This window comes from Penaeus chinensis, chromosome 38, assembly GCF_019202785.1.
Source record: "Penaeus chinensis breed Huanghai No. 1 chromosome 38, ASM1920278v2, whole genome shotgun sequence".
Lineage (NCBI taxonomy): Eukaryota > Metazoa > Arthropoda > Malacostraca > Decapoda > Penaeidae > Penaeus > Penaeus chinensis.
The window spans coordinates 27,853,864-27,868,863 of NC_061856.1; the positions used below are offsets into that span (position 1 = coordinate 27,853,864).

Consider the following 15,000-nt stretch of genomic DNA (forward strand, 5'->3'; position numbering starts at 1 on the left):
ATTGTTCTTAATATTTTTGAACTTGGTGAGAATGTTATGTATTGTGCGATTGTCAGCCTAATGCCTCTTCACTCTGGGCTTAAGGTGCGTCTGACAAATCTTAGGTTTATTTCTGTACCTGATGTAGAAGCTTCAAATGCTTAAGTACTTTTAATGAATACACTATCAACTAAAATAGGAAGGCATGTAAATCATAAACCGTAGAAAGCAAGAGATGTTATTTCATATTTCAGCATTTTAGAGGAAATGAATATTATAGGTGTTTTACACTATTATAAGTGAATGGAATCTGCTGTTGAACTCTCAGCTCTATTTATTTTTGCAACAAAATGTATATTATAGCAGCATTAAGGAAAGGATCTTCCATATGTGAGTGAAACATTATCCAGTTGTGTTCAGCAGTATACATAGTGACTTAGTGTTTCTTCATATTTTTGTAAGGACAAATACTGCTTTAGTAATAGCAGTATGTCATTTAGAGGTATCATCAGTCATTGGGTGCTGCTAGTCTCAATATAAAGCACTTCTCAAAAAGGACATACCAATGGCAAGCATTACCCAGGATAATGCCAGTGTGTACTGTAGTGTAGCCAGTTCACCAGAATTTGGTAATCACTATATTTGTAAATATTTTACTGTGTATATGCTGACAAACACTCATCTCTAGTGTAATTTTTGTATTATGTTTGTCTACTCTGCAACATGGTTCACTGTGAAGCCCGATTTTTATTTACTATTCCCAAAACCTAAAATACTTCAGAAATTGGACACTTGGAACATGAAGTGAAAATGCAATGTCTTTTAAAAATAAAGGATTATTCATGTTACTTTCAGAATATGGAGTATCATTAAATTTTTTTTTTTTTTTAACAAAGGGCCTCAATAACAAGTCTGGGGAATATTTTCACCCTTATGATTATTTATAAATGATTATTTTTGTGTGCTAGTTTTGAAACAAATCCATCTATTTTTTTTTTTTTTTTTTTTAAGCTGACATGTTTAGCATTTTCTTTTTTTTTTCATGACTTGAATATTGACACCTTAAAAAAAAAAGAATAAATAAATTTTGAAAAAAAAAAAAAAAGGTTGCCAGACATCCAGGGGACATCATGGTCCTAACATTAGTAGTTTGGCAAGTAAAAAAAATAAAATTCATAACCAAAAGGGATGTTATGCCTTTTTCTGCAGGTATATCTTTTAGGTGGACACCAACCAAATATCAAAATTAGGCTTATCAAGTACCACATTTTTGGCAATTTTTTTAGGTATATAAGTTCCCTTAGTAAAGAATTATACATATTTTTCAAACTTTACCTTATATCCATAGAGAGGATTCTCTATATGAAACCTTTTATGGGTATTCAAGGTTATGAAAAATAGATTTAAAATTATAATTTATTCTGAGATGAATTTCATGGTTATGTACAAATGAACTTTATGTCCTGAGATAAGGGAAGATGCATATTGGGCTATTGTCATGAAAAATTTTGTATGAACTGCAGTAATGATGCATATTGTAGGACAGTTAAAGCAAGATTTGGTTTGTGATTGTGAGGGTATGCACCTTCCCGCCACTTGTACATGGGATAGAAGAACATAAAACTTTTAAAATCTACGACACAGAGGAGCTCCCAACAAATAAGTATAACTAGGGGAAAAAATTGTAAACTGCTTAGGTATGATGAGGATGGGGGGGTTGGAGGGCCATAGTTGAAGTAGCAGGTAAAGTTGACAAACACCAAGTTACCGCCACAGTAAATGGGTCAACACAGCTACCAACTATTATCAACTTTGGTCCGAGCTACTGAACAGCTGTCACATGAACCATGCACAACATTGGTCAACAGCAATTAACTGGCAAAAAAAGCTTCTGAACTAATGGTACTGTTGTATCAGCTTAATCCTATTGTGAGTGAGTCATCAGAAACTGTTGGGAGACACTACAATAAAGTGTGAACAATAGAGCAGGACACGGTAACAGAGACATAAGAGCAGGTAACTACCAGTGCTCCAATACAAAGGATAAACAACATCCAAACAGTAGCAAAATCTGTCACTCACTTGTTACACCATACATATTCTACAAATATGCACTATCATTTGCCTAGATTTATTAGGGGAGGAACACTTGGAATGCAAGCTTCAAAATGGCATATGCAAGGGGATCTATACATCATTAGTTGTATAACGCAATAATTACAGCTTCAACCTCTATACAACTGTCATCCTGCAACAATTCTATTGTGCATTTTAGGCAATTTTTTTCCCATTGTCAATCTTTTTAATACATAACTGTAAAAAGGAGACACATTCAATTTACAAAACAATTGTACTAATAAATAATTAACTGCCTATAAATTTCCCTGGAATTATAGAAGTCATTCCAATTTTACTATTGAAAAAAGTTAAACCCCTACAGAAAAGTGCCTCCCCTTCTCTATAACTTCTGGACCAAAACAGACAGACACCACCTGGTAAGAAATTAAAAACTTTATTGACTTTTGAGGCCTTGAGTTTACAGGACTTCCTGTCTTGGCCTCTTTGTGCGAAAGCTTTCTAATGTTTCTGTTTCTTGCCAGGTGATAATATACACAAACATAAACACAACATGTGGGAAACAGCAAAGGGTGTACGACACCATAACAATGACGTGAACAAAAGAGCTGCCTGACAGGTATTATTATAAAAATATTCCTTCTATATTACACACAACAATGCACAGCATTCAGTCACTTTCTCGCTCTCCAGTCAAACAATATTTACACATACTTGAGAGAAACCAGAAATCTGACTTAGTGTAAAATTCATTATTAAAAGTATATATTAAAAATCTCAATCAAATAACTTAAAAATCCTTGTACTTACTATCATAGATTATACATCTACTACAAAAATTCATCCTTTTCTAGTTTTATAAAAATTTTGATTTGTTGGCTTAATTTACAAGTAAGAAAGTGTACATATGAGTATTACATACTCTTGCATGGGAATTCAGTATCTAATACTGAGATCTGCATCAAACAACAAGTTTCATATCCTTGCTTGTACACAGGGTGATGGAAGGATTTACCAAATGCATGGCAATGTGTCCAGTGACTAGTTAACCTACAGAAAAAAACGTACTCTCAAGTTTAATATACACTAGTGAAAAAACACTTTGTACTCTTACAGCTATGGATCTACACAAGCAGTACAATTACAGAAGTGGAGGACTTACAGCCATGATGAAAAAATTACAGGTGTTTATATAATCTTATTGTGCTGAACTTGTGTATGAAGTCAAATAAGTACAACAGTTCTTCATTTATACCTATGGCATAATCTGGGTATGAAATGTTATGTACAAGGCTAGAACAATGCCTTCCTCAAACAATCTTAACATATTCACACAAACATATTTTCTAGTTATGCAGTCCTTTAGCTGCCTGTCTGGTACCACCACTTGCCTGGAATTTAACATCTCCTGAACAGTCTGTAATTACTGGGGAAAAAAATGTGTATTCACTAAATGCCTGGAACATTTTTGGCATTGTACCATTACTTTATATCAAGACAAAAAAGCTTTCATCTCACTCCAGGTCATCAATTGCATCACGAAACATTTCTGTCAAAAGAGCAGCTATTTTCAAATATCAAAAATTACATAATAATTGTAATTTCACAATACAAAAAAATATAAATTCTGTCCAAAATTTGGGTTTTCACCATCATGAATAAGACCAATTTGATCATTTCTATCCTAACTTAGCTATTCCATAGGAATTTATATAGATACTTATCCATCATTTCATCTGCTAAAATCCACTCATGATTTTGTTTCTTTGTTTCCCCCCAAAAAAGAAAATTTCATTACCTTCCTAGCATTCTTGTCATTCTCTGCTCTATATGTACACAAACACAAATAATTTAAAAACCTTTGTAGTGCTTCTTGCATGTAAAGCTTTGGCCACTTTTAAGATATTTGTTAATCCTCTATTACTAAAATAAGCACCAAAATTTTCATGTGTATAGTCAGCTACAGTATATTGAAATTCCAGCAAATTAAGTACAGTATCTTCCTTACACTGTTTAAATACTTTCATCATTTTCTGATAAACATTAATAACAAAATTTTCATTTAATGTCAAATCAACAATCTTTTATTCAATTTTAAATCAATGGCAATCAAATGACCTTCTTCTCAATTTGATGCTCCATGTCATAATATGACTTTGTTTTGTTCTCTTTTCTTTCATGTATACTAGCTTTCCAGCACTCCATGTAAAACACTTTCCTGAAACAATTCACTAATTCTGTACCAAAACTAAGCACATATCAAACACATCCGCCCATATAAAGATAAATATGTAAAGACGTAAACATCTAACAAAATACCACATCCCATTCTGATCATTATACCTGGCCCTCTAATTCCTTCAGAGTGAGGTGGCCGTTCCAGCCTATGAGCCAATCTCAGGAAGCAAAGGCTGCAGTTTTCTTCCGCTGCCTCTTGTTATTCTCCAGTAAATAGCTGAGATCGATGGCTCCTTTTGTTGGCAGGAGTTTCAGTAAGTTTGTTGCAACTTTGTTGACTCGAATACGCTTTTTGGCACGCTGTTGACAAAACAAAGTAGAAAAAGAATTAGTTTCAACAAAAATGAATTAAATTATAAATTATAAAGATTACTACTTATTGATAAATGTTATAAAGTAACTGGGATGATGATCTCTAGTTCCTCATCTCTTTAACTCATTGTTTACATAATATCCATAAAAATAGCATCTACATCTTATAACTCAAAAAGAGAAAGAGAGAAAGAGAGAGAGAAAGAGAGAGAAAGAAAGAAAGAAAGAAAGAAAGAAAGAAAGAAAGAGAGAGAAAGAAAGAAAGAAAGAGAGAGAGAGAGAGAGAGAGAGAGAGAGAGAGAGAGAGAGAGAGAGAGAGAGAGAGAGAGAGAGAGAGAGAGAGAGAGAGAGAGAGAGAGAGAAAGAGAGAGAAAGAGGGGGAAAAAGGGAGAGAGAGGGGGAAAGAGGGAGAGAGAGGGGGAAAGAGGGAGAGAGAGGGGGAAAGAGGGAGAGAGAGGAGGAAAGAGGGAGAGAGAGGGGGAAAGAAGGAGAGAGAGGGGGAAAGAGGGAGAGAGAGGAGGAAAGAGGGAGAGAGAGGAGGAAAGAGGGAGAGAGAGGGGGAAAGAGAGAAAAAGAGGGAGAGAGAGGGGGAAAGAGAGAAGAAGAGGGAGAGAGAGGGGGAAAGAGAGAAGAAGAGGGAGAGAGGGGGAAAGGGAGAAGAAGAGGAAGAGAGAGGGGGGAAGAGATAAAAAGAGGGAGAGAGAGGGGGAAAGAGAAAAAGAGAGAGAAAGAGGGGCAAAGAGACAAAAAGAGAGAGAGAGGGGGGGAAAGAGAGAAAAGAGGGAGAGAGAGGGGGAAAGAGAAAAAGTGGGAGAGAGAGGGAAAGAGAGAAAAAGAGGGAAAGAGAGAAAAAGAGGGAGAGAAAAAGTGGGAAAGAGAGAAAAAGAGGGTGAGAGAGGGAAAGTAGGAAAGAGGGAATGAGAGAAAAAGAGGGAGAGAGAGGGAAAGAGGGAGAGAGAGGGAAAGAGGGAAAGAGGGAAAGAGGGAAAGAAGGAAAGAGAAAAAGAGGGAGAGAGAGGGAAAGAGGGAAAGAGGGAAAGAGGGAGAGAGAGGGAAAGAGAGGGAAAGAGAGGGAAAGAAAAAGAGGGAAAGAGAGGGAAAGAGAGGGAAAGAAAAAGAGGGAGAGAGAAAAAGAATAAGAGGGAGAGAGAGGGAAAGAGAGAAAAAGAATAAGAGGGAGAGAGAGAGTGAAAAAGAGGGAGATAAAGGGAGAGAGAGGGAGAGAGGGAGAGAGGGAGAGAGGGAGAGAGGGAGAGAGGGAGAGAGGGAGGGAGGGAGGGAGGGAGGGAGGGAGGGAGGGAGGGAGAGAGAAAGAGAGAGAGAGAGAGAGAGAGAGAGAGAGAGAGAGAGAGAGAGAGAGAGAGAGAGAGAGAGAGAGAGAGAGAGAGAGAGAGAGAGAGAGAGAGAGAGAGAGATTGATCACCCGCACTTAAGTCTCCACTATCTAAATAATGATACAAGTACGGTAATAGTTGAAGAATACATTCTCTATTAACCCATTGCCGATGGGCATGCCATGCCATGCCCACTGTGAGTTTACTTGTTTGATTGTTTTTACGCATAGATGGCTATACTTGTACTAAGTCACCAATGAGCCAAATACAAGTACCGCCCATCTCGGCTGTTCACCCTTTTCTTTAATTTTCGAAAATATTTTAAGTTATCTTATTTTGTTATTACTAATATTTATAACATTATAGTAATTATAATGTTTATAATAAAAATAACACCATCGATATTCATAGCCTTAGTAAAAAATACATTTTCTGCCAATTCAAGGAAAGGTGAAATCAGGTAAGGCAGATCTATCTATGTGGAGAGACATTTCACAAAAAGATATAAAAAATGAGCACAGCATTTTCCCCGACAGCAATGGGTTAAGCAGCATATCAAAAATCCTACCAAGCAGAGAAAGGCTGTACTAGACAGGGTAGGGATATTAAAAATTTTTGCCTGACGTGCTCAACACAATAAAACTTAAAATAAAAACTCTGTTGATTATCTACCTATGACCATTTTGCTTGGGAAACAATGAACAAATATATAAAATCCCAATTTGAAGGTGCAACAGCATGCTTAAATTACTAAATCGTGAAGTTTAAAAGATAAATTCTTACTACAGTGCACAAAACTATCTTAAAGACTAACACTGTATTGTGAAATACCATGAAAATTAGGAAATGTGTGAAATCATGGAAGACTTCAGAAAAAAAGGAATACACATGAAAAACTAATTTTTGAAAATTTCTATAGGTCATCTAAGTGAGTCAGTAAGAAGCGCAGATAAAAGACAGATCCCATGCAAAAGCAAGATGATCCCAGAAAATAAAAGGATAGAAACAGTAATCTCCCATCACCAGCTGAAAAGCATCAGCAGGGTGTACAAGGATCTTAATCAAGAAAAAAAGCCAGGGGGTGGTTGGGTGCCAGCTATCACATGCCTTTTGCGCCCTGGCCTCAGCTCTTACAGTGGCCAGCGGGGTATGGTCATCTATCTCGTCCGTAGCTGAAGCTGCCCCTCTGTCTCGGGACCTGCTGCTCCTACTGCTGCTGCTGCTGCTGTTGGTTTCACTGCTGCTGTGGTGTGATGCACTCGAAGCAGCTGCTTTTGAAGTGGTTACAGCTGCTGAAGTTGTGTTGCTGGTTGCAGTGCTGCTGCTGCTGGAACTACTACTGCTGCTGCTGCTGCTACTGCTGCTGCTGCTGCTGCTGCTGCTGGAACTGCTACTGCTGCTGCTACCACCTGTGCTGCTATTGGTGTTGCTTGTGCGTTCTTCATTTCCTCCACCATGAGTATCTTTTGAGCTTCCACTACCTCCACCACGGCCACGACCATTAGAGATGACCTCGTGGGGCTGAAATAAATAAATACACAAATAAGTAACAATAAAAATAAAAAAAAGAGTTAAAAATAATATAAAATAAAAATTAAATGATATTAGATAGAAGGAGTGGTGGGGGGGGCTTCACATTCTTGAATTGATTCAAGTTTAGTTGTAAATAGTTACATAGTTCTCCCCCTTTAAGAGGACTGTCCCAAAAAGTGATTGGGATAGGGTGAAAATAAGGGGGGGGGGGGGTAAGTTTCTTACATACTAAGAAAAACTATCTTATCAATTTTCTTTAAATTTGGATATTTCGTTTATTTTCCCACTCTCTTCCATACCGCTACTAGCTCACAAGATTACATACTTTGCAACAGGCCCCCCTCCCCTTAAAAAAATGGGACCAAAAATTTTAAATCATCACTTTGCTTATTTCGATAAGCTTTCAAATGATAACTACAAAATTTTAATAGAACATGAACCAAAAAACGTGTTTGTACAAGGGGTCCTGCCACAGGAAGTGGTGACTGCTCTTTGTATAATTGAGACTGTGAGATAATGAAATGGCAACCTAACTAATATATTACATGTGAAGTAGAATGTTACTTGACGTTGTAGCCTATGTATGTTAAAAGTGTGAGGGCAGGCTGAGGGGAACCTTCGTGCCGTCGAGACAGCCATAACATTCTGGAATCAGACTGTTAAGCTGGTAGTCTGACTGTTCCTGCAATGTGTATGTATCCAATATTTGTGGGAAGTTTTTTATTATATAATCGAATATACGTTGCTATCTAGCGGCTTTGAAAAATATATGCATTTGCATCATCGATGTATTAAACAATAAGTTTGATCGCTACTGAATAAATCTAGATGAAAATTGTGGATATTTCTGTTCATTTTCTGAATCTTTCCTTAATTGAAATTTATCTAATTAACTATAACACTATACATATTTTGTTTGCTACATGAAGAAAGTCTTGACTGGTTCCCAAGTTACAGTATGAACAAAAATGGTACCACTTTATATGCTATCCTTAGCAATATGATGCATGCATCATGACTCAGACCACTTGTATTCATGTTTTCTAACATCTACATGTGCTTACATATGCAGACATGTGTATGTGGGTACACATGTAAAACTGCGTACATATATGTACACATATGTGCACATGTATATAAAAACATGTGTATACATGTACTTGTGTATGTAAATGTTTGCACATGTACGTATAAATGTATATACATGTGTGCACATATGTACAAGTGTGCAGAGATAACAAGAAATGGTTAGAGTGACAAGCGGTTTGTAGTTACCGCGTGACCTTGAATTGTTACTTTGTTCATTGGAAATAATCGTTTACAAAGCGTTCACATTTTGAAATATAAACTCACCACTGTTTGTTTCCCATGGATGCTTCCTTTCTGACTATTTATAGGCCTATATCAAATGAGTTTATAGAGGTATTTGACATTTTATGAAAGATTTTTAGTCTTTATATTCTTCAGCCATTTATAGTTATATAAAAGTAGCTACATTATTACAGTAATGAATTTCCTCAATTGATTGGGCTCGTTTGAACATGAAAAATGTAAAATCTTTGGTATGCGTAAAGTCTTCCCAGGCGCGTAAATGAACTCTCTCAGCAGGCCCCCATGCGGCCGCTGGGACCATGCAGTCAGCCTACCCATTTAAACAAACAAGTTGGGTTCGTTTATTTTTCAAGATACAGACTCACCACTGCTCAGGCATTTTTGTTGAACCAGGAGGTTATATTTATGACTTTAAAGTCAAAATCGAATCCTATCTACCACATAGAAAATAAAAAAATGAATAAATGAATAAATGAATAAATGAATAAATGAATAAATAAATAAATTAATTAATTAATTAATAAAAAAATATAAAAATTTAAAAAAATGTTGATGAATTTTATTTCCTTTATTTTTTTATCATTAAACCTTCACATTGGGAGGAATTTGTTATTGTAAGACACTTTCATCCTCCCTTGACAAATTTTAGTAGGTAATGTCATAATACAATCTTTTCTTTTTGCTCCAGTAGCGATAAATGCATACTTTTAAAAACTGACATCGCCACCCAAGTGACTAGGATTCACGTACCCATTACTGCTGATTTTTTTTTTTTTTTTTTTGTGTCAATAATAATAATAATTAATAATAATAATAATAATAATAATAACACTATTGACATTAACAGAATTATGTAAAAGTATTTTTTCAGAAAATTCAGGAAATGAGGACAACCAGGTAAAGTCACATAGGGCTTATTAACTGATTTCTTAGTAACTGATATGCATGTGTGGAACCAACTATGTGTAAACAAATTTCACAAAACAAAATCACAGTGAACAGCACATCATGTACCTAGTGCAAGTGAGTTAAAAGGACTACAATATCTAAATTCACTAACAAATACACTTACTGTATATGTTCGCTGAGGCCTTAATCTCTCTGGAAATGTAATGAAGGCATATGGCTTGATGCAGATGGGATACTTTGGTTTGCTGATCTTTGAGAACACTCGAGCAACCTTATCAACTCGATACTCGCAAATATACACATGGTCTTCTTGTGCTCCAATTGGCCGGCCTCTACAATAGCTGTTCAAGTCCAGCACCCAACAATGGTTCACCACCATGTCAAGCGGTAAGATTTCACATAACGGGGATCGAATAACTTCGTTGGGGAAGAACTTGCGCCATGGTTCATGGAACGTCTCATGTGGTCGCAAGTAGTGGTGTCCAAATGCAAATTTATCACCCCTAAAACAAAAAAAATATATATATATTAAATTCTACTCAAATGTTACTTCTACACTAAAAGATTTTAACCCTATGTACTTTAAACATATATAACATTTACCAGTGCATGAACAAAATTTATTTCAAACACTAAAAAGATCACAATACTTCATTCAGAAGCTAATTACTTACTTTTCATCAATCCACAGATTTTCAATTTTGAATATTAAGAGGTCATGAGGCTTCACATCCTTAACAAGCTTATAGGCTGGTTGTTTTCTTTCTCCTGCCTTCTGTGGTGGACGATCTCTTAAGATGTAAACACTGTCCCCTGAAAGAATCAAAAAAGTGTGTCACACAACCATTGCTTAGGTTTGAGAGTCTCATTACATTTCTTGCCTTTTATTCCATCTAAATCCAAACTTATAGGAAATATCTATTTTTTAAAACTAAAGCTTGGTAAAGCAAACTGAACAACTCATTTAAAAGAGTTATTCACAAAATACAAAATACTCTTATTTTTTGTCATTATGAGTTACTGTTAAGCTGTATTTAATACTACTATAGAATTAAAGGGAAGGAATACTGAACTTAAATACACTTTGCGAAACATACCTTGCTTCACTTGAAGGTTATCACGCAATAATGTTATGAAGTACTTGTGGTCTTTAGGTGCATCAGGAGGTTGAGGATTCATGGGCACCTCAGGAGATACCAAACGAGGAGAGCATTCCTCACATAAGTAATGATCTGGAGAATCCGTCACGCCCATGCAGTCGCAGTGCTGCCAAACAAGACATCTCTCACACTGGATCATCACTCCCTCATCACGATGTAGGTTGCACACACATCTAATAACATCTTCATCTTCAAATTCTTCATTGGGACTGGAATTTGCAAAAGCAGGTGGAAGGGCATCCTCTCCAAGAACCTCTTCCAACAAAGGTTTAAACTGGAGTTTGCATTCACTGTACACTCGCCTTAGACCCACTGCCATCTGACCAATTTCTGTGTTTCTTCCAAAGAATCTAAGGTTGTTAGCAAAGAGTCGCATCACATCACGGTCAAATGCTTCTGCTGTAATGTAATATCCTGTAAGTATGTTCTTCTCTATCATAGCTAGGTCTATAGGTTCTCCTACTCTAGTGTAATAATTTGGATACTTCTTTTTTGAAGGTAAAGTCATAAATGGAGTGGCTAAGGGTTTATCTTTGCAATCTCTTGAAGCAACAAGCTTATCATAAATATCTTTGAAGATCTGTGCTAACTTTGCCAATCGAGTCATCTCAGGATCATCCTCTGCCTGGGCCAAGCGTCTTGTCTTAACCGACCTGGCAGTGTTGAGTGCTGTAAAATGAGTGAGAAATTTCTCCACTCTTGTACTAGGTTCTTCTTGATCGTCTAAAACCTCCTCTGCTTTCTTCTCGGGACACCTAGCAAGCCTTTCACGAAACCTCTTTACTTTCTCCAAGTTGCGTATTAGGAAGCATCTATGAGTGAGGATAAACAGCTGCTGCTGATGTGACAGGGGTTTAATAGGAGTAAAATGTGGACGGGGAATGTAGCTTGCATCGACTTCTGCTGTTCCTCCACGCTTGCGTTTCTTTCCAACATCTTTCTTTGGAACCTTTTTTTTGTCGTCCACAATTCCATTTACTCTTTGTGATTTAGCACCAATGACTCCCCGACAGTTGCTCGAACCACACTTGCATTCTTGTCCTTCAGCAGGGTTGAAAAGCGAAAAGTTGTAGTCATATGTCAATTCTTGTCCAGGCTGGACATCCTTCAGTGCAAATAGAGCCATGCGATACTGGCCATTCACATACCACTTTTGCATTTCACAATTGGGATCACAAGAATGATTGACAAAGCGGCAATCACCTCCCATTCTATGTCCATCAATGACCATTCCTCTGTCAAGATTAAGGCAGTAATGATGGGTGTCATTTGCATATCTGGTTTGCATCCTGTGCTTGAATTCCTTTTCACTCACGACTTCCCCAACATATTCAAGGATGAAAGTTCCACCTTTTATTTCCATTGTTGCTCTAATTCCCCAGCCCTTATTAGGGGTCATGAACCTCTGAAGGCATGTACGGTACTCATGTCTTTGAATGGGCTGATTACCGCAGGCATCTCCAATTGGGCATGTCTGTGCAGAGCATTCAATCAGCATCATTTTGTTAATACAGTCATCACCACAACCTCGTTCTTCAGGATTAGCAGGCCGCTTACAATTACATGCCTGCAGTTCATAGTCATAGTGTGGCTTGACATCATAATATACATCTGTAAAACAGAAAATTCTTTGAGAATAGCCTCCTGGTTATACATATATATGGATATTACCAAAATGCATCAAAATATTAGAGTCACTATCACAAAAACAAGCTGTACAGATAGACAGAACTATCCGACTAAACACAAATGATCAACATACACTTACTCGATTTGATCTTCTTGTAGTTCCAAGACGGTACAATGTCCCTCCCTGGTAACATGTTGTGCTCATGCAGCCACCAGAGGTCATATGGTAACACAAAGTCGATCTCCCTTTCTCTAAGCCACTTACGACAATAGCAAGGAGGGGGAAGGAGGCCATGCACATGTTCCTCTGGGTCATAAGTTTGTTTGTTCTTTGGCAAGTAAACTTCACCGTTTCTTCTTCTTGGTCTGGAAAAAAAAAAAAAAAAAAAAAAAAAAAAAAAAAGTTAAATCTTCGGAACAATGAATAACCATTTCATGAATAAAACACTCAGAATTTTACTGATAGTTCATAGGGATTCAAACTGTCTCTTCACTTACTCATCCTCTTTATAGTAATCTGAAAAGAGCCCAGCCACTAAGTACTTCTTTCTCCACCGCGGTACTTTCCTCTTCCCTGGTAAGGTTCTGGTGCTTTCATCGCCAGAGGGAGGCTCACTACTTGGCATGGACTCAGATGAAAGAACCACTGCATCACTGTCTTCAACCTGAGAAATAATAATCAAATAAGCTTATCTTTATTACTAAAAGCTAAAGTATATGACAAATTAATCTGAGATCATCTAAAACAGGACCAGGGTGAACAATCCAAATTTCTTTATTCTATATTCTTCTTTTTAATGATAAATACTGAATCACTTACATCATCCTCCACATGTCTCTTTTGTCTTTTTCCTTCACTCTGAACAGTCTTGACACTCTCTTCACTAAGATCTCTCTTCCTACGTGTTCTTCCTCCTATACCTGTGGCAACCCTTTCCAAGATCTTTTCTAGCTGTTGTTCATCTTGATCTGGTTCAGATATTTTTTCTTCTTGTGGAGTATCTGTAACTTTTCCCGACCTTCTTTCCCTTAATGATTCTCGAAGTTGCTTTGGAGCTTTTTCGGGGGACTGAGATGGAGATTCTGATGGGGTTCTTGACAGTTTGGCATCTGTGTTTATCTTCTTTGGCCTTCCTCTTGGCCTGGGCACTGGTTTTGGTACTGGGCTTTTTGATAAAGATTTTTCATTTTTATCCAAGGACAATTTTGCCTCTTCAGTTTCACATTCTTGTTGATCAAGTGATTCCTCCTTCTCTACTTCATTTCCTTTCTCCTGCTCAGATTCCATTTTCTCGCTTCTATCACATTCCAGGGTATTTTCAACACTGGATTCAACATCAGGACTCTTCTCCTCACCATTTTCCTCCTCCTTTTGAGAGGAGGGATCTTTGGGCTTTCTTTTCTTCTTCCTGATGGTTGGGAAGCCTGTTCGGTTGGTCTTTCGCCTCTTGATCTTCTTCTTCTTCTTTGGTGGAGGTGGCTCATTGTCCTCTGTGACCTCTGCCGGAGTGGGCTTATCTGTTACTTTTGGAATGGGAGATCTCAGTTCCCGTTTCTTCTTCCGTCTCTTCTGTGGTACCTTCACGGGTATTTCTTTGGGTCCCTCTTTATCAGACATGAAACCACTCTGATCACTTTCATAGAGTGGCTCATGCTCACTTGGTATATCACTATCTGAATGTGTACCAGAGCTTTCTTTGATGGGTTCGGTTTCAGGTTTAGATTCAACGGCAACATCTGCTTCTGTCACTGATTCAACAGGTACTTGGGATTCGGTTACAGCTGTATCACTACTTGGCTTCTCTTCTTCAACAGGCATGATCTTAGGACTGTCATCAGGAGTTTTCTCCTCTGCTTTTAGTGCTGCAGGTGGTGAAGTCTCAACCTCTTTGATGCATGGCTCTTTACTGGCTTTTGGGGATTTGGTTACTGGGGTTTTGAGTGATGTCACTTCCTTTTCCTTGACCTTGGGTATCTCCTTCTCATTCTTGCTCTTCACTAGCCCTGCATTTGCTCTGGTTGTTGCTGCCGGAGAAGTTGATAAGTCTACTTCTAACCGGTGTCGCTTTTTAGGTGTGGTTGTTGTGGTTCGTGTTGATATTGGCACTTCAGTGGATTTAGAGACTGCATCTGGCTTCTCTACTGCTTTGTTTTCTGCTGGATCTGCTATACTGACTCTGGTAGCCTTGTTTTCCTTTTCAGCTTCATCAGCCTTCTTTAAAGTTACAACTTCTGTGATTTTTAATGGCTCTTCAGCATCAGTTGCCTTTGGTACAACCTCATCGTCTAACTTCTTTGCAACTGTGTTAACCATTTCAGATTCATCAGATTTCTTGTTCAGTTCATAGCTGCTCTGTCTAATGAGCTTATTCTCTGTTCTCACAGGTTTGTGTGTTTCAGTCAGGAGTCCAGTCTTGGGTACAGGAACTTTTTCTGCCCTCTGTTCATTCTTCTCTGCTTTCTCTTTCTCCTGTTTCTCAAGCCTGGTCTCCTTTTCA

At 37.6% G+C, this 15,000-nt stretch overlaps 2 protein-coding genes across 12 annotated transcripts in view; one reads left to right on the plus strand and one right to left on the minus strand.

Moving 5' to 3' along the window:
• LOC125045879 overlaps positions 1-717 on the plus strand; it is a 595,994-nt gene extending 595,277 nt beyond the window's left edge. For all 7 annotated transcript variants that reach the window (XM_047643454.1, XM_047643455.1, XM_047643449.1 and 4 more), the window contains one exon: positions 1-717. This exon is cut by the window's left edge and continues 995 nt beyond it. The gene's annotated coding sequence lies outside the window, so the exon portion shown is untranslated.
• Positions 718-1,381: 664 nt separating this feature from the next.
• Positions 1,382-15,000, minus strand: part of LOC125045877 — a 115,678-nt gene continuing 102,059 nt past the window's right edge. For 3 of the 5 annotated variants that reach the window (XM_047643448.1, XM_047643444.1, XM_047643445.1), the window contains 8 exons: positions 13,323-15,000; positions 13,001-13,167; positions 12,636-12,868; positions 10,811-12,484; positions 10,388-10,526; positions 9,877-10,216; positions 7,047-7,460; positions 1,382-4,593 (listed from right to left, as the gene is read on the minus strand). The exon at positions 13,323-15,000 is cut by the window's right edge and continues 158 nt beyond it. In XM_047643448.1, the coding sequence (XP_047499404.1) occupies positions 4,453-4,593; positions 7,047-7,460; positions 9,877-10,216; positions 10,388-10,526; positions 10,811-12,484; positions 12,636-12,868; positions 13,001-13,167; positions 13,323-15,000 (4,786 nt within the window). In that variant the 3' untranslated portion in view covers positions 1,382-4,452. The remainder of the gene's footprint in view (positions 4,594-7,046; positions 7,461-9,876; positions 10,217-10,387; positions 10,527-10,810; positions 12,485-12,635; positions 12,869-13,000; positions 13,168-13,322) is intronic. The other 2 variants (XM_047643446.1, XM_047643447.1) reach the window with 2 other exon arrangements.